General features: G+C 37.8%; 1 protein-coding gene across 1 annotated transcript in view; it reads left to right on the top strand.

Moving 5' to 3' along the window:
* Positions 1-23,288, top strand: part of PDE11A (phosphodiesterase 11A) — a 387,294-nt gene that overhangs the window by 45,636 nt on the left and 318,370 nt on the right. The window contains exon 2 of the mRNA XM_027589688.1: positions 3,991-4,149. Within this exon, the coding sequence (XP_027445489.1) occupies positions 3,991-4,149 (159 nt within the window). The remainder of the gene's footprint in view (positions 1-3,990; positions 4,150-23,288) is intronic.

Below are 23,288 nucleotides of genomic sequence, written 5' to 3'. Positions count from 1 at the left end.
ACGTTTAGGGTTAATGTTACAACTCCTTTCCAAGCCTGTAAGACTTGGTACCATCTGGCCCCTGCCTCCCTCCTTTCTCCCTTTGACTCCCTTTTTGCCTTTTGCCACACTGACCTTGGAGTTTGGGGAACTTACTAAGCTTTTTCCTTCTTCAGGACCTTCGCATGTATTGTTATAACTTCCTGGAAAGTTCTTCCCAACTTTCTTTGGTTAATTCTTTTTTTTTTTTTAAAGATTTTATTTATTTATTTGACAGAGAGAGAGAAACAGTGAGAGAGGGAACACAAGCAGGGGGAGTGGGAGAGGGAGAAGCAGGCTTCCCGCTGAGCAGGGAGCCTGACGTAGGGCTCGATCCCAGGACCCTGGGATCATGACCTGCCCCGAAGGCAGATGCCTAACGACTGAGCCACCCAGGTGCCCCTCTTTGGCTAATTCTTACTCATGATGCAAGCCATAGCTTACTTGTCCTGTTTTCAGATAGACCATAGAAATAGGTCCCTCCTATTAAGTGTCTCTCAGGGCACCCTGTTCTTTTCCTAGTATCACTTACTACAATACATGATTATACATTTGTATGTCATCTGCCTCACCTACTAGATTGCAGGTTCTGTGAAGGCAGAGATGATGCCTCTCTTGCTTCCTGCCATATCTCCTAGCTCACAGCTTGACATATAATGGTTCTTCGGTGAATTTTTTTTTTAAAGATTTTATTTATTTGACAGAGACACAGAGAGAGAGGGAACACAAGCAGGGGGAGTGGGAGAGGGAGAAGCAGGCTTCCCGCGGAGCAGGGAGCCCGATGTAGGGCTCGATCCCAGGACCCTGAGATCATGACCTGAGCTGAAGGCAGACGCTTAATGACTGAGCCACCCAGGTGCCCCCCTTCGGTGAATTTTTTAAAAAATTAATACAAATTAGTGTTTTTCTGAAAGTTTGGTTGCAGACTCATTTTGAGCAGGATATTTGGTTTAGTTTGGGTTTTGATTTCCCTCTCTCCTTCAGGGCTTTTCTCGCCCTAACTAAGGGTTTAGGGTAGCTTCCATGAGTCCCCAGAACAAAACCAGGTCTTAGTATGGAGTTTAAGGGCTCCTATCCTTGTGACACTAAAGATAACAGACTTCATCAGAAGGCCAACAGTTTTGAGGTTTTGAGGCTATCACCCCTGTCCACAGCCAGCCTCCCTTGCCTCTTAATCAGATGAAATTCATAGCTCTAGATGGTGGTAGACAGTAGGGCTTTGTTGTTTTTTAAGCCTCTTTTAAGAAAGAATATTGAAGTCCTTGGGAAAAGCTTTACTCCACTCAGTGAGCCTGGATCTAGTTTATCATCTTCCTTGGAATCTTTTTAGTCCCTGTTACTTTTTCTTTTCCTTTTCTTTACTTTTTCAAAAGATTTTATTTCTTTATTTGACAGAGAGAGAGAGAAAACATAAGTAGGCAGAGCAGTAGACAGAGGGAGAGGGAGAAGCAGGCTCCTCCCTGAGCAGAGAACCTCTGTTACCTTTTGAGGAGCCAGTCTCTTTTCTCCCTCTCTCTCTTTCTCTTTTCTTCCTCCTTCCCTCCCTCCCTCCCTTCCTTCTCTTCCTTACCATTTGAAAGTAAGTTGTAAGTTGGGACGCCTGGGTGGCTCAGTTAAGCGTCTGCCTTCAGCTCAGGTCATGATCCCAGGGTCCTGGGATCGAGCCCCGCATCGGGCTCCCTGCTCAGCGGGAAGCCTGCTTCTCCCTCTCCCACTCCCCGCTGCTTGTGTTCCCTCTCTCCCTGTGTCTCTCTCTGTCAAATAAATAAATAAAGTCTTAAAAAAAAAAAAGAAAAGTTGAAAGTATTATGACATTTCACACCAAAATGCTACAGCATGTAATTATCCTAAAAAAACAACATTCTACATAATTACAATACCACTATCACACCTATGAAAGTTTATGTTGATAGAATATTACCTAATATAATTTCCGTGTTCAACTTTCTCTAATTATCACCCCTCCACACCCAGAAATTGCATAATAATTTTCAGTGAAGGATCACACATTTTATTTAGATTTCAGGTCTTAAGTCTTCTTTAAACCAGCACAGCTCCCATGGCCCTATTTTATTTTTATTTTAAAATTTTTTGTCTTTCACGATATTGACATTTTTGAAGAGTTCAGGTCAGACTTCTATAGAATGACCAATAATCTGAATTTTTGTTAATTTTCTCTCTTTTTTTAAGATTTTTATTTATTTATTTGACACAGAGAGACGCAGCGAGAGAAGGAACACAAGCAGGGGGAGTGGGAGAGGGAGAAGCAGGCTTCCCGCTGAGCAGGGAGCCCAATGCGGGGCTCGATCCCAGGACCCTGGGATCATGACCTGAGCTGAAGGCAGATGCTTAATGACTGAGCCACCCAGGCGCCCCTTAATTTTCTTTTCCTCAATGGTCAGATTCATGTTACACATTTGAAAAGAACACTCCATGTTTTTGATGATGTTGTGTCCTCATCACATCGCATCCCATCAGGAGGCATATGATATTATTTCCCATCACGAGGTATATGAGTATTTTGTCTCCTTAGTGGTAATGCTAAGTTTGATTACTTGTTTAACGTGGTGTCCACCCAATCTCTTCACAATAAAGACATCTTTTTCTCTCTGAATTTAATAGGGACTCTTTGGGGTGGCACCCTAAGACTATGTGAATATTCTGTTTAACAACAACCTTTCACCCAGTGGTATTAGCATCCATTGATGATCCTTGCTTGTAGATGTTATTATATTAGTAGTTGCAAGATAGATAATATATAATTTACCATTCCTTCTACATTTTTAATTAATTAATTTATTTTTAAAGGTTTTATTTATTTATTTATTTGACAGAGGGATAGAGAGCACAAGTAGGCAGAGAGGCAGGCAGAGAGAGAGGGAGAAGCATACTCCCTCCTGAGCAGAGAGCCCAAAGTGGGACTCAATCCCAGGACCCTGGGATCATGACCTGAGCTGAAGGCAGACATTTAACCATCTGAGCCACCCAGGCGTCCCTGTTCTACATTTTTTAACCTGACATTCTATAAAGAAGCCCTTTCTCTCCTCCCTTCCAACATACTGGTTTTTTTGTTTTTTTTTTGTTTTTTTTAAAGTATCATTATGGGCTCATAGGTTCTTTTTGCATAGGACATTTTGACTAGAAGTAAAGTAGTGCTTTTCTGCATATATTTTCATAGTGCTTAATCTGAATTTATTAGGTCTTTTTCTTATATGATACTTCATAATCGGCTGTCTATGTGAAGTAACATATTTGAATAAATAGCATAGTGTGGAGCTCCATTAAAAACACTTGCCCCTGGGGGGGGTGCCTGGGGGTCTTAGTTGGGTAAGGATCCAACTCTTGATTTTGTCTCAGGTCATGATCTCCCATGTTGTGCTCCACGATGGTCCCCACAATGGGCATGGAGCCTGCTTAAGATTTTCTCTCTCGGGCGCCTGGGTGGCTCAGTTGGTTAAGCGATTGCCTTTAGCTCATGTCATGATCCTGGAGTCCCAGGATCGAGTCCCGCATCGGGCTCCCTGCTCAGCGGGGAGTCTGCTTCTCCCTCTGACCCTCCCCCTCTCATGTGCTCTCTCTCTCTCATTCTCTCTCTCAAATAAATAAAATCTTTAAAAAAAAAAAAGATTTTCTCTCTCCCTCCCCATCTGCCCCTCCCCCTGTTCTTGAGTGTGTGCTCCCCCCCCAAAAAAAACAAAACCAAAAACACTTGCCCCTTCTCCAACTGTGAGAGGTTGTTGTAGTCAGGTTTAGTTTTTTCATCATTTACCATGGTTAACAACTATGGTAGTGATTTATTTTCATTTATTTTCCTTTGGTGACTTCAACATGAAATCAAATCTGGTATTGTTATTAAAAATTCATTGGGTAAAATTCCTAGGGATAAAATACAATACACAGAAATACACTTCTCTCCCCTTCTCCCTGACAACAATGCACATGCATTTAATGTCCTTTCTGTCTTATTTTTAGGATCGAAGATTCAATGATGAAATTGACAAGCTAACTGGATACAAGACAAAATCACTATTGTGCATGCCTATCCGAAGCAGTGATGGTGAGATTATTGGTGTGGCCCAAGCGATAAATAAGATTCCTGAAGGTGCTCCATTTACTGAAGATGATGAAAAAGTAAGTTTTCACGCCTTTTGTGAGTTGTACTCTCCTTGATCATTGATTGCTCTTCTCCCTGAAAAGGACAGGACTTGTGTGAATAGTTGTTGGATTAACCTATTCATAGATCAAAGAGTTTTTCTCATGTTACACAAAATGTAATGGAAGTTTGGGATATTTCATAGAATGTGTTACAGTTGAAAATAACTACTTCATCTTTTTCTTAGTTTACTTTTTATTGCAAGCCTCAGTAGTGTTCTTTCCTTGGTCTTTATCTTCCGTATACATAAGCTTTTTAATTGAGGATCACACCACCACTACACATGGCCCAAGGGAAGATATGGAATTAGGAAGATGACTGTGTTTCAGAAACTCAACACTTGCTCTTGTGTTTTCATAACTACTATGAAGAATTGTTTTCTCAGTTCTTATATAAAAATCTCAATGAAATGAATATTATTTAATCGTTATTCCAAATTACTAATAAAGAAAACATTATTTTGTCTCTAAAGAACGCTTGGCTTTGGTAGAAGTGATGTATTTTTGTTCTGAAATGTTAAGTTCTTTCACCATAGTTTATTCACCAGCTCATATTAAAAGAGAGACTCTTCAAAAAGCTGTTCTTTCTGACTTTGAAGCTCTTACCTTTATATTGAATAAAATCTGGTGGAATATTTATGAAATTTGTGGTAAAAGCAAATCTCAAATTAGTTTAAGTTTGATGACTGTCATACACCTATTTGACTAAAAAAAACACTTTATAATTTAACCTTCTGGATGTGAGCTTGCTATTTGCTAGTGCTAATTATTAATGCATTAAACGAATGCAAATGTTCTGGTTCAAAAAGTCAGCGTAAAATATGATTATAAGGAGACAAGATTTTTAAGTGAAGTGAGTCCTTTACTGAGGTCGTATCTGTAGTTGAATTTGAATATCCCAAATCCCAGAAAAGGTTTATAAACCCTTAGGGCGTGATAGGACCTCAGACAATTTCTTACCGATTCAGTGAAAAACTACAGTGTGAAAGCACTTGTGTTGGGGCTGTAGGAAGCACAAAGATAAAACCCAAGTGTTTATGCCATCCTGGAGCTGAACAAGGCAGAAGGCAAGATCATTAATAAGATGACCTAGAACATGCTATGAATGCCTAGGAAAGGGAGGGTTCATCTCACCTGAAGAACCTTCTTGGAAGAGGTGGCATTTGCTCTGATCTCCCAAGAACGCCTAGGCTTCCATAAGACAGAGTCGGGTGAGAAGGTGAGGGCGTTTAGGGATGTATACAATGTAGGCTGCCTCATTCACTCTGCAAATGCTTCCATGGAATGTACCAATAAAGGAAAAATGTTATTTTGTACCAAATATGACAGACAGAGTCTTATAATAATGTACCTGTTATAAGGATTCAGATAAAAGGATTAGAGTTTTGTGTTTTTCCAAACATACAACCACCTGCCCACGACATCTTCCAAACAGTTTAGTTTATGGATGGTAGTTCTGCCTTCACCCTGCCTCCTTCATTTAAAAGGATCCTGTTATATATTTAATTCTCATCTCTGATTGCACTTATGTTAGATTTGTTTTCTGAACTTCTCTCAGTAGATTTATACTTATGGCCTAGGGCTTCATGGGCTCTGAATGATTTACAGGGAAGGTCTACACCGGGCTTTGTCTTGAGCAGCATCAGTGTTTAGCTCTATTGAGAACGAGGGCTGGGACGGAGGTCTGGCCCCACTAAGGACAAATGGGCCTGCTTTGGGTGAGACACTTAATCTTGTGACTCTCCTTTTTCTCCCCTGTCAACTATACTATTCACCACTTACAGCATGAGAATTAAATAAGATCATAAATTACAAATACTTTGTAAAATATAAGAAGCTAGGTAAATATAAAACATAAATTTTTATTTTTTAAATTATCATTTTCCCAAGAGTTTGAAATGTCCTTCTATATTTGTCACTTATCCTCAGGCAACTTATTTCTTAGATTCAATGTCATTTGAGTATCACATTTGTTCCATGTGTTATATTTTTCTCCTTTGCAGTTATCTCATGTGCCCACAATTGCATTTTATTTTTCAGCCTCTACAATTCCCTCACCTGATTTAAAAACCCTACTCTAGTCTTACTTCTTGGATGAAGTCTTACCAGTTAGGGCAAGTTGATTATGCTCATGCAGGTGACACTAGATGGAGAGTATTTTATCTCAACTTCTATATCTGGTTATTGTTTTTTCCTGCAAGGATTCTGTATATTATAAACAAAACAGAAGTGGTGAAGAAGAAAAGCAGAAAACAAAATCTAGAAATGATTAATGGGAAAGAACAAGAGCTAGAGACTTGTTTCAAGTAAGAGAAGATGTTGTGACATAATGACCCATATAGGCCATAGCAATAGTCTACCCTGGTTGAAATTCCATCTCTGCCATAGCTGTGTAACCTTGGGCAAGTTGCTTAGTTGTTTTGTGCTCCAATTTCCTCCTCTTGGAAGAGAGATGATAATAATAATACCTATCTCATGAGATTATAGGGGGATTATATGAGAGAATACAGGGAGAGAACTTGGAAGAGCGCCTAGCACATAGTAAGTCCTCGTAAAAAATTAGCTCTCACTGACAGCACATTAATACATGTGAGGTACAGTCTGGTCTCTGTTTAAAAACTAGCTCTATATAAGTTGTCTACAAGTTTTTATTAATGACAGCCTATATACCTGTTCCACTATTGGAGCTACAACAATGAAATGAGGCTTATATGTCTTTATAAATTCACATTTCTCTTGCGTGATTGTTAATGCATAGAGTATTTTACTTGGCACAAGTAAAAAAGAAAAGTCTCAGCATAAGACTATGCTTATATACTAATTTGTATTCTACTTTTTAGAGTTATTTCTTACATATATGTCCACATGTGAATGTAGTCTACATTTGCCATTATTAGGGATTATGAAGTTTTTTTCTTTTCTTTTTCTACATGGCCTAGTTTGCTTAGTCATTGTCCTATTACTGGAAATTTGGGTTATTTCCAGTTTTTCACTAATTCAAAATAGCCCCTGAATGAACATCTTGAACAAATTACCTTTTTCTTTTGTGTTATTTCCTTGGGGTATATTCCAAAGACTGAAATTACTGAGTCAAAGGGCAAGAAAAGTTTTATAGCTCTCATTCCAAGATACAGATAGCTTTCGGGAATACTGAACCTATTTACAATAGTAGTAGCTTGCCCACACCTCTTTTTTGCAGAGCCCTACCACCTTTGTTCAGTCCCCATTTTAAAACTCAAATTAGTTTTCCGCAGCCTGCCAACCGGCTTCAAACAACCTCCTCCCACACTCACCAGTATAATTTAAGCAACAGAAGTTTCAGTGTTGCCTGCAAGTAAAGAACAAAGGAAGGGAACTGGAAGGCCCGTGCTCAGTGGTAGGTAGGGGGCGCCAGATCAGATAGCCTTCGAAGCAGGTTCAAGTCTTTGCCCTGCTGCTTATTAGCTGAGTGACCTTGAGCAAGTCGCTCAATTTTTCTTAGCCTCAGAATCTCTGTAATAGTGTTGTGGTGAGGGATAAAATAGAGATGTAAAGTGCTTAAGGTAGCACTTACCAGTAAGTGAACTTCATGAAATCTTGTCATCTATTTCAAAGTAGAACTAAAATAATTTGAACCTTATTTGTTATTTTACTTTATACACATAACTGCTATGTCATCATTTGTATGGGTAGTGATAAATTTATTGCACATTTAGCATAATATGATTTGTATGTCCTGATATCTTAAAATGTCAACTTCTGGAGAGTATCAGCTGTGTTGTGTTTGGTGTAATTCCAAATATTTTGCAATATGAGAATCAGTAAATTATTTGCCTGGGACAAATTGAAAATTAAAAGTGGTATGGAACTGGAGGGTGTTATGCTGAGTGAAATAAGTCAATCAGAGAAAGACATGTATCACATGACCTCACTGATATGAGGAATTCTTAATCTCAGGAAAGAAACTGAGTGTTACTGGAGTGGTTGGGGGTGGGAGGGATGGGGTGGCTGGGTGATAGACATTGGGGAGGGTATGTGCTACGGTGAGTGCTGTGAATTGTGCAAGACTGTTGAATCACAGATCTGTACTTCTGAAACAAATAACGCAACATATTTTAAGAAAAAAGAAAAAGAAGAAGATAACAGGAGAGGAAGAAAAGGGGAGTATGTCAGAGGGGGAGACGAACCATGAGAGATGATGGACTCTGAAAAACAAACTGAGGGTTCTAGAGGGGAGGGGGGTAGGGGGATGGGTTAGCCTGGTGATGGGTATTGAGGAGGGCACGTTCTGCATGGAGCACTGGGTGTTATGAACAAACAATGAATCATGGAACACTGCACCAAAAACTAATGATGTAATATGTGGTGATTAACATAACAATAAAAAATTAAAAAAAAAGAGTCAGAAACATAAAAAAAAAAGTGGTATATTCATTTCTGGGCCATTTGTATATCTAACACAATTGTGCATAGGATCGTATTGTGTTTCTCGAAAATTTTATGCCTATATTTCAGTGGCTGTGCCGTATCACATAAAGTTGATGGAAAAGCCTGGAAAGGTCAAGATAATTTCCCACCAACCCTGCCCTCATCCAATGCAGGAATCTTTACCTGAGAGATGGTCATCCAGACCCTGCCTAAAAACTTCACTTTTAATGACTTTAAAATCATCATACTCTTTAAAGTTCTTGCATAATAGCAGTAATTTTATCAACAGTGGTTAAAGTTTTGTATGAAATAACAGTCTACCATAGGCACATATTAATAATTTAAATTACATACTGACAAATTACTAGTTCTGTAATTCATGTTGTAAGTGCACACAAAGGCAGATCATACAAGGGAGATACTTGTAATTTCCTGGTTCACTTCGTGGGTTTCTAGCAAATGTCCCTAATCTTCAGTGATACGTATAAGCTAGCTGATTTAGGTGGTATGACTATGTTCCTTTCATCCAATTAATTTATCACTTTGTTATTCTTGGGTGAGTAAAGAGAGGCATTATTTTGCAGAATAAAATGAGACCTGAATGGGGAGCAAACACTGGTTATCTATCAAGATGTAGGGGCAGGCCAGATGAAACCTGGAATATGGCAATGAACATGGGCTCTTATCTGCCCTTCCCAGTTTGCCCATACCTGGTCCCCAAAGGAGCCATTTCTTATTGCAGTATTGCATAAAGACGATGTCTATTGCATTCACTTTCCAACAGCTGACATATAAGCAGCTGTGGCTTGAAGTTCTCCAGCTAATCTCAACAGGGTTTCTTTAGTGTGTGGTCACCTCTCTCCAGCTCATAATTCAGAATGTTCAGCCATCCTGTTGCTCTCCTTCATGCCAGCATGTTCAGACACCCTGCAGAGCTGGGATGCAGCCAGCTGAGCTTGGCTACTGGGACTGGCCACATTCCAGGACTTCGTTATGGGTGACGCTGCCCTGCCAATTGGTGTTGAGGATGGTGCACAAATGATACTAATGAGATTTACAGAAGCTGGAGTTTTGTTATTGACAACAGGCCTGAAACTTCCAGCCAAGTAATGGGAAGGATTTGATAAGCTCTTGGCTTTACATTTTTAAGCTGTTCCTGATTGTGCAAAGGCTAATGTTTAGGATCCTGGTGAGATGTCAAGGGTGCAAAAGGTATTACAATTCATTTTGGTGAGGAGGAGGGAAATTGAATATGTCTTGCTGATAGGGGTGACAAATTGGGGGTCCCAGAAGACTGAATGCAGCTCACAGATGTGTAACTTGCATGGAATTTGACTGGCATAAGATTGATTTTTTTTTTTTTTAAGTCTTTGGCTGTAAGCTTTAGTTCTGCCATAATAGCCAATCCCTGAACAACTAGTCAGTTTAATAAAATCAGCTTTTTTTCTGTCATCTTCTAAAGAGTTAGTTTCTACACAAAGGTAGTTTTCAACAAGTACTTTTTAAATAGTTGTTATTTTGAAAAATCTCTTGTATACATGGCTAGTGGTATTGCAATTCCGCCAGGCAAGTTTATGTGTTTTCTATTAATGCTCTGTTGTCTTTTGGATACTCAAATGCTAAATGAGCAGTGAATTAACTAATTGTAAGAAATGGCCTTTGTATTCTTATTTCATTTTCCCTGCTTTTCTACCTATATTCCAATTAAGTTAGATTTTCAAAACTATGGCAATAAAATTATAATTAAAAAATCAATGTTTAGGGGCATCTGGGTGGCTCAGTTGGTTAAGCATCTGACTCAATTTTGGCTCAGGTCATGAACACAGTGTCGTGAAATTGAGCTCCATGTCAGGCTTGTGCTCAGTGCAGAGTCTGCTTGAGATTCTCTCTCTCCCTCTCTGTCTGCCCCTCCCCCCATGCTCTCCCCCCTAATAATAGTAATAATAATAATAATAATAATTTTAGGATTTAGATGTCCTGGCAGATGGCTCTTGATTTCAAGTTATACTTGATCAATAAAATTTCAGTCCTAGAAAAATTTGGATGAAATCTCCTAAGTTGTTGATTGCAATACTTTACATTTAAACTGGCTAGTCACTGCACTGTTTGCCTTCTAACAGCTATTACCCAGGTCCCATATGATCACTGTGAAACTACAAGAGCTTCAGAGACTCATTTGTTCATGTTCAATGTATTCCCTGGACTATATCTGACCGAGAGGTTCAGAAACAAACAAGATCTAAAGGAAAACCATTACCAACACAGTCTATGTCAGAACTTAGGTTAAACGTCAGGGAATTTTTCCTATTGGAGAAATATTGTTGTAGACTTCTAGCTCTATTCTCTGCCTCTTCCTTAGGCAGTCTAACTTTGGGGTAAGAAGGCAGGTCTACCTGTTGGGACCATCTTAGGGGTTCACATTCAACGAAAAGTGGTCACTCTGTCCCAGATTTGGTCTTGTGCTTGACTTATATTCATATCTAACTGCACAAAAGCCTCTTCTTCTTTATCCTTTTCTAAGATTTAAGTCCAAGTCTGACGTCTCAGATTTAAGGAGACACTCTTCCGAAAGTGATTATTGTTTGTTCTTAATAGTGGTTCTAATATTTTATAGTGTAACATTTTTTCAGATGTTCCCAATGGTTGCAGTTGGATTTTGACTAACAATTAATTTAGAAAATATATAGTGACCAAATAATCAGGAAGTAAAAAAAACTAGTAATACAACAATTGACAAAATGAAGAGCAGTGCCTACATGGTGCATTTTATATTTCAGATGCAAATAATGCTTGGTATGCCTGTAAGTTTGCAGGCCCCTTGCAGAAATTCTGATGTCATCAGATGACTGATAATGCTGGCATTTGTAATTTCCTGCTTTCTTAGTTTCTTTTTTTTATATTTCTAAGAGTTACTAAGGAAATGATAGGTGCTTAGATACAGCATCCTTCTTTCTATCTCTTTCCATATAGTTTGCTAAACCTTGGAGGGTAGCTTGCATTTAGCAAGAACATGAAATAGCAGGAACATGAAATAAATGAACTAAATAATTTACATGGCAATAACTGTTCCAATGACAAATGGAGACGATTTTGAGTGATCGTTGATCCGAACATCATTTTTAGCAGCTGAATAATGTTCCATTGTGTGTAGGAACCATTCACTGACTCAATACTGACTGAGTTTCTACTTAGTAGACACTATTTTTGAGGCACTTCCCAGTACTGGAGTTAAACTGATGAATAAGATGGACAAAAATTCCTCCTCTCTCCTAGTTTAATTCTTGTGGTAAAAACAGACAATAAACAAAGTAAATATGTGAGTATATAACATAACTTTAAGTAGTGATTAGATGTGTAATTTTTATAAATTAGATAATTAAATAATATTTTCTGTAGTTTCTATTTATATGAGTGTGGTTTATTAAGGCTAGGTAATATCAAAAGGGCTCACGATAAAATAGTGTCTTTTACTAGGGAGCGAGATTTGATCCAAAACTCCTTCTCAAATAACTATAATAAATTGTGTTGGACTCTTCAACTGAATCTCTTTCTTTTTTTCCTCTAAACTCCAGGTGTTCATGTAAAGTGTGTGTCCCTCTAGGCTGCCTTAGGCACTAAACTTGAAGTACAAGAAAGTGTTGTCTTTTTATTGTGCTTACCTCAAGTATCTTTGTGCTGCCTCTGCTCATGAATATCACACTGTAATCAAGGTATCAAGCTACCATCAACTGAACTGGGGATATTAAGAGACCTGACAACCTTAAACCTGACACTGCCAGGCTATAGATATATATAGCTGGATGGACAGGACTCTGGGGCATCTGGGAGGGAAAGGTCAGGGCCTGAGAGGAGTTCAGTGCATTCTGATTTTCAGGTACTGATAAGATAGTACACCTATGGCTTTTACTAGCTGGCAGGACATGAAATATTCTTATTAGTCAAGCCACTTCTAGAAGTGCAAAATGACAAAAAACTCTATAAACTCTATCTCTGACTTGTACAGGCTTGGACAAGGGAGGATGATATGCAATCCGCAGATCAGAAATAAATAAGCACTTGTTGGCAAGAAGAATTATTTCTAAAGAACTAGAACAGGGTGTTGTTGGATTCTTGGTTAGCAAAGCTTTCAAATTAAGACAGATTAAGACTGTCTTTGAATAATTGGTTTTGTGTTACTGTCTGAATAAAACAGCAGGGTTTCTTCTTTTCGCCTTAGAGGCTGAAATACTTGAATTGGAATTTTGAAAACTTAGGTCAAATTCTTTTTTGATTAAAAGTGAAAGTTAGTAGAATTCCAAGTACATTTGGCTATCTTTGAATTAGGCATCTAGGTCTTTCTTGTTTTATTTTCCTTTCCTTTTATGAAAGATTATTTTCTAATTATAAGAGTAGTGCAAGCCTATGACAGAAAATTTACAAAGTACAAAAATAAAGGGAAAACTAAAATCACCTATAATCCTAACTTTCAGAAGTAATTCTGTTAATATTCTTGGTGTATTTCTTTATATTTATTTATTTTGGCCTATGAATGAAGGTATATTTCCAAATTTGCATCATGTAGCATGATACCTGGTATTTTGTCATGCTTTAAGCACTTCTTCAAGGAGGTAATTTAAATGTTTGCATTATGTTCTATCATGTAATTATACAATAGTTTATTTAATCATTTTTTCCCCCTCAGCATTTAGGTTGTTTCCAAAATCATGTTCTGGACTCCTGAGTGGCTCATTTGGTTGAGTGGCTCACTCTCGATTTCTGCTCAGGTCATGATCTCAAGGTCTTGGGATCGAGCCCCTTGTGGGCTCTGCACTCAGTGGGGAGTCTGCTTGAGAAGTCTCCCTCTCCCTCTGCTCCTCCCCCTGCTCATGCACTCTCTCTCTCTCTCAAATAAATAAATCTTAAAAAAATATCATGTTCTAATAAAATTACAGTGAATGAACTTCTTTATAAATAAACCTTGGATTCCATCTTAGGATAGCTAGATTAAGTTGCTGTTTTGTAAGTCAAAAATACTGGTAATTTTCTATAGTTCAAACTGATGCTTAGGGTTACTGGGTCAAGGAGCTTGAATATTAGTAATTTTTACAACAGCTGTATTGTGGTATAATTCCATGCCATACAATTCATTCATTTAAAGCAACAATTCGGTGGTTTTTAGTATATTTATAGAGATGTGTAACTATCACCACACTCAATTTGAGAAAATTTTCATCACCCCACAAGAAACCCCATATCCATCAGCAGTCATTCTCATTTGCCGCCAGCCCTCTCAGTTTTAGGCAACCATCAATGTACTTCCTGTTGTTGCGGATTTGCCTATTTGGGGCAATTTGTATAAATGGAATGATACAATATGTGGTCCTCAGTGACAGGCTTCTTCCACTTAGCATAATGTTTTCAAAGATTCATCCATGTTGCAAAATGTATCAGTGTTACTTCATTTCTTCTGGTGGTGGAATAAAATTCCGTTATATGGATACACCACATTTTATTTATCCATTCCTCAGTTGATGGACATTTGGGTTGCTTCTACTTCTTGACTATTATGAATAATACTGCTGTGAACATTTGCATACCTGTTTTCATTTTTCTTGGATATGTACCTAGGAGTGGAATTGCTGAGTTATATGATAGCTCTAATGTTTAACCTTTTGAGGAGCTACCAGACTGTTTTCCAAAATGGCTGCACTATTTTACATTTCCACCAACAGTGTATGAGTGTTCTAATTTCTCCACCTCCTTGCCAATACTTGTTATTATGAGTCTTTTTGATTACAGTCATCCTAGTGGATATGAAGTGGTATTTCATTGTGGTTTTGATTTGCCTTACCCTGATAGCTAATGATGTTGAACATCCTTTCAGGTGGTTATTGGTGGGACATTTATTTTTAAAGCTCATGATAAATTTGACCCATTTTTATCTCCAGAAAATGGTGTTACTTATGATGCGCCATATGTCAACTTACTGAAACTTTACAACCTTCAACATTAAAATTTTTTAAAAATTGCATTCTTTTGGGGCACCTGGGTGGCTCAGTCAGGCATCTGCCTTTGGCTCAGGTGATGATCCCAGGGTCCTGGGATCGAGCCCCACATCAGGCTCCCTGCTTAGCGGGAAGCCTGCTTCTCCCTCTCCCACTCCCCCTGCTTGTGTTCCCTCTCTGGCTGTCTCTCTCTCTCTGTCAAATAAATAAATAAAATCTTTAAAAAAATTGCATTCTTTTGATTTCTAATTTCACTTTATTTCCACTCCTTTGATTTACTCTGTGTGTGTATGTACTCCACAAGGAATGAATTAACCATTGATCTAAGTTAATTTATTTTTTTAATTAGAGAAAAGACTAGGCCACCTGGGTGGCTCAGTTGGTTAAGTGTCGGACTCTTGGTTTCAGCTCAGGTCATGATCTCATGAATTGTGAGATCAAGCCCTGCATGGGGCTCTGTGCTCAGTGGGGAGTCTGCTCACACACACACTCTCCTCTCTCTCTCTCTAAAATAAATAAATAAATCTTAAAAAATATAAAAAGAAAAAAAGACTAGCACGAACCAAACTGACCTAAGCCAGTTGGGCCACACACAACTATTAGGTTGCTCATAATAGCACCTATGTACATCATAATAGTTGCCAAAAAGTTTGCAGCAAGTAGGAGTTAACTACTAACTATCCTATAACTTTGCTACTTGGTTTTAATGAAAGGTGATCTCAGAGCAAATTCTGCTGCATATAAAGACATTTATTTAAACAAAGACTTATTGGCAAGTCAGGTCAAATAGTACAGACACTGTTCAGTAAGCTTTATGAAGTCCAAGTTCTCTTAATGTTAAGTGATCAAAACACCACTCGCAATATCTCAGAAGCAGAATCTGGTTGCTCTTGTGGTGGAAATCAGACAACTAGAATCCTTTGACCAAATGGCAGGATTGGACAGCCTCAGGCTCCATTCCTATGGATACAAGTTTGGAACTTGCTAGATTTTTATACCTTATTAATACAAAGGTTGGGGAGATGTCTCTAGAATATTATTACCAATATACATATCCTGCATACCACTAATTTCAGTAATTACCATCCATATCTAATATCCATTGTGCTGATTAATTAGCTATTAATTTCACCAGCGAAAGTCCATTTTTAACATTGGCAAAGCACCATGCTATTAATGGCAGGCAAAACTCTCTGGAGCCCTTGTAATAACCACATTTGGAGTATGGCTTTCTGATTATCCGTAGAGGGTGAATTCTTGATAGGACAACTGTCTGTTCCTCAGTGGCATATTAAACCTGCCCCGCTGGTGGGGCACACAGAATTTCACATTATCTTTGTTAAAGAAAAAGCAAATTTTAGATGTATAAGAGCATGGAGTACCTCTCAGTGGTTTTTTTTTCTTAGAAAGAAAACAAGAATAAAGAAAACCATTTATTGTCTACTCTGTGGTAAGTGTTCTGCATACATTACCTAATTTAATCATTTAATCCCCAACAACCCTGTGGGTAATTATTATCATCCTCATTTTATGGATGGGAAAACTAAATGTAAGAGATTTTAATAATGTGTCCAGGATTACTTGGTTTGTAAGTGACAGAGCTGGGCATCGTCTCTGCCTGTCCATCTTCTTATGGCGTGTTGGAATGCTTGGTGGCTGTTCGTTATTTTCCTATTACATCATCTTCACTTTGGAGACTCATGAATACACCTGATGTGCATGCATGGTTGGTTAAATAAAATGTGAGATTCTGCATATTTAATAGATTTCAGGGAGAGCATGTGACTGAGTAAAACATAATTTCTAAATTACATTGCTAGAGGCATTCTGGCCTTTTCTAAGTATCCGTAACCAAGTTTGAGTTTTATGTCCATAAGAAAAATAAAAACACTAACAAGCTAGACAGTGATTAAAAAATATAATATAATATTAAAAAGAGTATATTAAAAAATAATGATGGCTTTGTATACATACAACTATTAAGTAGATGATTTAATATTTTCTTTTTATTTCATTTTTGTGTTTCAGTGACAAATAAAACATTTTACATTTATGTTTTTAATGTATTTTTTTCCCTCCTGAGGTTGAAAAGGAGGTGAGGATAAGTCTAACTGTAGCTTTCTTTTGCTTTTTGCAAGTCAGAATTTGCAAATAGTGTTCAATTTCACTGAGCAGAGAAGTGAGGTGTTCCACTGAATTATCTCTAGCTTAGAGGGTTGGTTTTTTGTTTAGCAAAATTATGGAGTATGCTGTTTAAATGAAGCTACATTATATTCTTGGAGAATTTCAAATAGAATATAAGATGACTTGATAGCATACTTCATAATTTTTATTTTAAATAATATATTGATTTTAAAAATATACTTGTATTTATTTTTTCCTTTTCTTTTTTTTCTGTATCGGAGGTAGACATGAAGCCATTTCTTTTTGTCATTTTCCATTATTTCCTTTTATTTCTCCCACATGTGCCCTGGATAATATCCTGGCTAGATATGATTGTAGGCTATTTGCGCTGGCAGATTCTGATTCCATTGCCAATCAGCAACAATAGGAGCATTGTCCCCACCCCCTTCATGTTCCGCACACTCCATTTAGAAATGAGAAAAAGTCTCAAAGGTAGGCACCACTGTATTACCAAAGGAGGCAGCAAAGTTCCCCCGGGGAGGCCCTGAGCTGAAGTGAGAGCATGTTAAGAGGGGGAGAAAGTAATGAACACTTTTGAAAAATGAGGTTATGTAAGTTAGAGCTGCCCAGAGATGCTCTGAAAGTCTATTAAACACAGTTCTTGAGAGGGGTTTAAATGAAACTAAATGCAATAACAAAACTCTCTCACTGGAGAGAATTTAAAATGATTCCTCTGAATTAATTGACACTATCAGAAGGCTGGAGCGTGCTTATCTGTCTGAAAAGTGTGTTTGGTGTTTTGGAAGAATCGCTTTCTATGGCATATAAGTGACTGGGAAATCAATATCTTTTCTTTAAAGCTGCCACGTAGTCTGTAGCACTGGGTAATTATGTCCACCATGGCATCTGGGAAGTCTTATCTCCGTCTTTAGTGCTTGATCATTTGGTATACTTCATTTCCCAAACCTACCCATATCTGTTTTCTTTCTGTCTCTTAAAAAAACAAAACAAAACAAAAAGCAACGTGTTTCTAATTAATCTTGCAAATCCTTTAATAGTGACATCAGTTTTGTTTGTCATGATTTCTCAGTGAAAAACTGAAATTTGTTCTAGGCATTTGGTCCAACTTTCTATTTCCAAACCCAAAATGTGCCTTTAAAATAAGCTGTGAATTATTCTCCCCTGTCATGAAGACAGAGAATCACAATCTTCGGATGAACCTTTAAGTGTCCATTGCTCCTTGTTGTGTTTGGCTCTAGATTTATTTCAAAACCTCAGTGTAACAATTTGACATGATACATTCATGATTTGGATAGTCATGAGACGTAATGGGAGTTTGCTGTTACTATTCTTTTAACTTCTGATATAAGGTGATGGGAATTATTGTCTCTTTAAGACTGACAATAAATTCATTTTACTCTAGATCTTGAATGACCACCGTTTTAAGATTCGGTTCTGATACTTGTGGTTTGTTGCCATGGGAGTTTCTGTTGCTTTAGCTTTGAAGATCCATCCAGTTGAAAGCAAAACTGTATAAATTATGGCAAACCTCTGGTTTGCAGCATGGATTTCTTAAGTAGAAGAAAACTGGAAACCAAACGGTTTCTTCCTTTCTTGTCTTCAAATTGTTGCCAGGGGGAAGATTATGCACAGATCATTGGGTTAAGCAAGCGTTATTGTTCCCCCTGCCATGCACAGAGTAATAAGTCATTCTCCTTGAAATTACATCTTCACTAGGACCAGCATAGGAAACATAGTTCTATTTGTGTTGGAAGTACAAGGTCACAGCCATTCACCTGGAAGATGATCCTTCACAATTATTCCCAGAAAAATACTTTGGAAAAATACTCTCTGCTCTTCATGTTCAATGATGTAAAATGTTTGTACTGAACTTGTTATGGGCACTAAAGGCAGAGAGCTTATCCAACAGATAGACCTGTGGTCTGGTGCTATATTTAGCAAGACAGTCAACTGGAATATGGTAGGATACATGCCAGTTCATTCCATTTACTGTCTTAAAAGCTATTGGCAGCATCAATCATTATAATAACAGCAGAATTTACATTTGCAGAGACTTTAATCTTCACACATATTTAACCCATATGATTCTGTCAATATTCTTATGAGATAGGTAAGACAGTTGTTAAATTTTTTATTACAGATGAGGTGACTGAAGGCTGTCTCATCTAGCAAGAAATTAATAGTGGAATTGGGACGTCAGTGTGCTTTCCTCTCCTTCTGCCTGTCTTGTCATTTTTTTGTAAACAGTGCATTGACTATTCCCACTACTTAGAAAGAGGAGAGCTCAGAGTAAAGAGTACCCATTGGGTTAATTGTAGAAATTATGCCATTTAATATGCCACAGAGTACAGCTAACTAATCAGTAGGAAATGGAAGATCATAACAATGAAATCACAGTTCTTCACAGATGATGAAAAATGAGTTGTTAAAGAGATAAAGGCGACATAAGAATCTTATCTGATAAATCCTCATGGAAAATTATTAAGAACCATCTGCTCTGAATGTATGAATATTATAGAAAGCAAAGATACTTGAGAAATTATTTTCTTCAAACTTTCATTTTACAACTAAAAAAAAAAAGTTCAGAGATTTCAGATTATTTGCCCCAGGTTACAGTTAGAAAATGACAGAGCTAAGAGTTGAATCTGTATCTTCAAACTCCAGTGTTCCTGGGCTTTACTCTATGCCATACTGATATTTGGCTGCCAATGGACAGAGTTCAACTCTGGTCCTCTGGTGAGCAACACCACACAGGGAACCTCATTTTATGGGTAGGAAAATCCTGATTGAAGAATGTCCCCAGAAGCAATTAGTATGTCTGTGGTATAATGTATCCCAAGAGCTCTTTGCCTGTCTTCTCACAGATGTAGGAGCCTGCAGTGTTTCTGCTCCACAGTGAAAAGGATTTGTGGAGAATCATCTACACATTTCAGCTGCAAGAGCTGAGAATGAGAAAAAAAAAAAAAAAGAATCTCTGTTCTCCAGCCAATATTGAAGTAAAGTACGTATTGTCATGTCCTTTGACAATCTCAGTCATGCTGGAATCACATCAGAATACTTACGTGAGATTCTAGACTGGCATAGTTTTGACACTCTTAAGCTGATATTTGGATAGAGCAATTTTATGGCAAACTGAGGAATCTTCAAAAAATTGGTATGCAAATCAGTGGTCTGCATGGCTTAAGAACCTTAAAAGGGGGCTACAACTATTAAACTATCTACTGTGATCATTGATTTTTGATAGTTAACACAATGTATTTAAGAGTAAATGGAACCTCTGAAGTAAAACTATATGGAATGTAGTTAAAAACTACATTAAAAACTATAAGAAATAGGGCGCCTGGGTGGCTCAGTCGTTAAGTGACTGCCTTCCGCTCAGGTCATGATCCTGGAGTCCCGGATCTAGTGTCCCCCCCCGCCCCCCCACCCCCCCCACCCCCGCATCGGGCTCCCTGCTCAGCAGGGAGTCTGCTTCTCCCTCTGACCCTCTTCCCTCTCGTGCTCTCTATCTCATTCTCTCTTTCTCAAATAAATAAATAAAATCTTTAAAAAAAATCTATAAGAAATAAAAAATATTCGGCGCCTGGGTGGCTCAGTTGGTTAAGAGACTGCCTTCGGCTCAGGTCATGATCCTGGAGTCCCGGGATCGAGTCCTGCATCGGGCTCCCTGCTCAGCAGGGAGTCTGCTTCTCCCTCTGACCCTCTTCCCTCTTGTGCTTTCTATCTCTCATTCTCTCTCTCTCTCAAATAAATAAATAAAATCTTTAAAAAAAGAAATAAAAAATATCCGTGAAAATGGGTTTTGAGTAGGTAGGAGGCACAGGTTCGTTGGAAAGACAAATAGTATGAATCACAGTTCTTCATGGATGATGAACAATGAGTTGTTAGTATAAATGGTAGGAATATTTTAGTAGCTTCTCTTTATCATCTCACTACATAAACATTTTGTTTCAAACGTTTTTGATGCAGGTATTTTGTCAGAATTAAAGCCATAAGAACTCTGGAATCTTGTTCTACCTTTAGCCGCCATCCCTATTCTGGGCAATTTTTACTTTCTACTTTATTAATTTATATACTGTTTGGAAACTTTTAAACTTTGGGTTTGTAATTGCTTTTATTTGTGGAAGGAATCTTGTTTGGCTGTGTATTATTGTTTTTATATATTGTTGGGTTCAGTTACCACTTGATAAATGGGATTGATCTATAGCTTTTTCATACTAGTTTTTTTAAAAATTTTATTTTTAAGTAATGTCTACACCCAATGTGGGGCTCAAACTCACAATCCCGAGATCAAGAGTTGAGCACTCTAACGACTGAGCCAGCCAGGTGCCCCTTCTATTTCTAACTCTACTATTTTTATTAAGATTATTTAGGCATATTATTTTAAATTTAAGGAAAAAGCAGTAAAATATTGCTTAGTCTACTATAATTGGGAAGCCTCCAAAGGGTTATCAGATACCTCCCCAAAAGCATTATTAAAAATAAGTTTTACTCTAAGTGTAATGTGTTATTTACAGAAGAGTTAGAAATTTAATTATGGTCTCCTGTGCACTCTGAAGCTGACAATAAGAGATTTTATTATGGCCCAAATGTCCTTCCCCCACATCTCTAATACATACCCAATTGTAAAGGAAACTCGGGAAACTTATAGGAAGAAGATAATGCTTTTCCTTTAGGTAGATATTTTGTAGCATTTAAAAACTCATGCCCTTATAAGAATCTACAAGAGTGCTATCTTGACTGGCCAACAAGATATTACTGGATGACCCTTTCTACAGTTTGTTTTATGCAAACAATACATATATTTTCATTTCCAAATACAAAGCTATATTATATTCTAAATATATTTTCAAACTATCCTGTCAGAAACTTACAACTCTGAAAATCACTGCTCTAAATTTCTACAGTAAAAACCATAAGTTGTGTTGTTGATCAACCACGTGATTTAAAAGGCAAAAGTGTCACCATTGTGACTTTAAAGGTGGAATTGCAATGTCTGAGATGCAGAAAACTCAAGACACAAGTGAATTCTCATTAACTGTTATTTGATTGGAATAATTCATGTTTCCTTCTGAGATGAGTACATGGTTACTAAGCATATATAGTTTGTACTAGGTTAAGTTACCCCCATCTTCACCTATCTCCATTGGTGCTGGGATGAAGTTCACCAGAGAAAGAATGTCTGTTTTGCTTATAAATATAATATATAAACATAATTTTTCAAAGCTGAAACTGTAGTAGTGTATGTTTTAGGTTGGATCAAAATGTCACACAGTTGATTTTCTCTCTCTCTCTCCTCCGTCGCTCCTTCTCTGTCTTGTTCCATAAAGGATTTGAGGCAACTGATGGGAAATATTGGGATATGAATAGAAGTCTTATTGCCAGATGAGGTGATGAGCTGGAAGTTCTCTAGGGCTCTTTTTTTCATGCAGATTTTGGGAAACATAAGGGCCGCAAGCTGCTTGAATGTGATGGTAATTTCTGACTACATTCAGTCTTGACCAGAATGTGTCATTGATCCACCATCTTTCTGGCATGGGGTGGGGCTGGAATATTCTAGTGACTCCTAGTATTGAGACAGATGCTCCTAGGTCTCAGGTTGAAGGACTTTCAGGCCGGAGGCAGTGACTCATGAGAATACACAGGACAAATAACACTATTCAGTGAGATAGAACATTTTGTGATCTACCAACCAGGAAAGCTGCTCTCTTGAAGTGGTGAAATTCATCAACATAATGAAGAAACTTGTTAATGCATAAGTATTACTATTAGGATTTTGGCCCTAGTAGATCAGTTAGTAGATCCACTTCCCCACCGTGTAAATAGCAGAAATCCCTGATTTTTTTTTTTTTTAAGAAATCCCTGATTTGTGCATGAAGGAATTCAGAGGAAAAAAAATCCTCTGTTTTACAGAGGAAATGAGCTTTCATTTCCTTTCTTATTTATAGCTTGCCTTGGGGTGTCATAGGAAGATTTAGCCCTGAGCAGAGTATTCCTCTGAACTTCATTCATTCTGTGCTATGACTAAAAGCTTTTTCTCATAACCACATCAAGGATTGATACTGCTTTAAGAAACAGCATTCCGCATCTCTAGTGAACTGTGGCGTATCTTTCTTGAGGCAGAGTGAAGCTCAAATTGTCATTCTTATGTATTTTCTGATGTAATAGAGGCACTAAGGCTATTGATTGCTTTAGACTGTCTGATGGATACTGAGGACCACTTAGTAGCATGCTGTGCAAAACAACTGAATCAGACTCTGAGCTCACCAAAGTTCAGCAGGCGAGCCTATTTTGCCATCCTGTCTATCACACTGAAATTTTGCAAGCAGAAGTGATACACTATCCTTGGTGTATCTGAAGACTTTGGTTAGTTTTGAGCAAGGATAAAATAATGGGGCTACCGAAGACCTCAAGAAGATTTCAGAGATTCTAACTTCAATATATCTCTCGCCTGCACATTTGTTTTAAGAATAGGCTTTCTCCACAGCTGCTCTCCATGAACCTCAGCTTGACTTACCCTTTTGACTTCCAGCACTAATTCTTGTCTTAATCCCAGAGCCACAGACATGAAGAGAGCATGGG

The sequence above is a fragment of the Zalophus californianus genome, chromosome 3 (genome assembly GCF_009762305.2).
Source record: "Zalophus californianus isolate mZalCal1 chromosome 3, mZalCal1.pri.v2, whole genome shotgun sequence".
Lineage (NCBI taxonomy): Eukaryota > Metazoa > Chordata > Mammalia > Carnivora > Otariidae > Zalophus > Zalophus californianus.
This window is presented reverse-complemented; position numbering and strand designations above follow the sequence as displayed.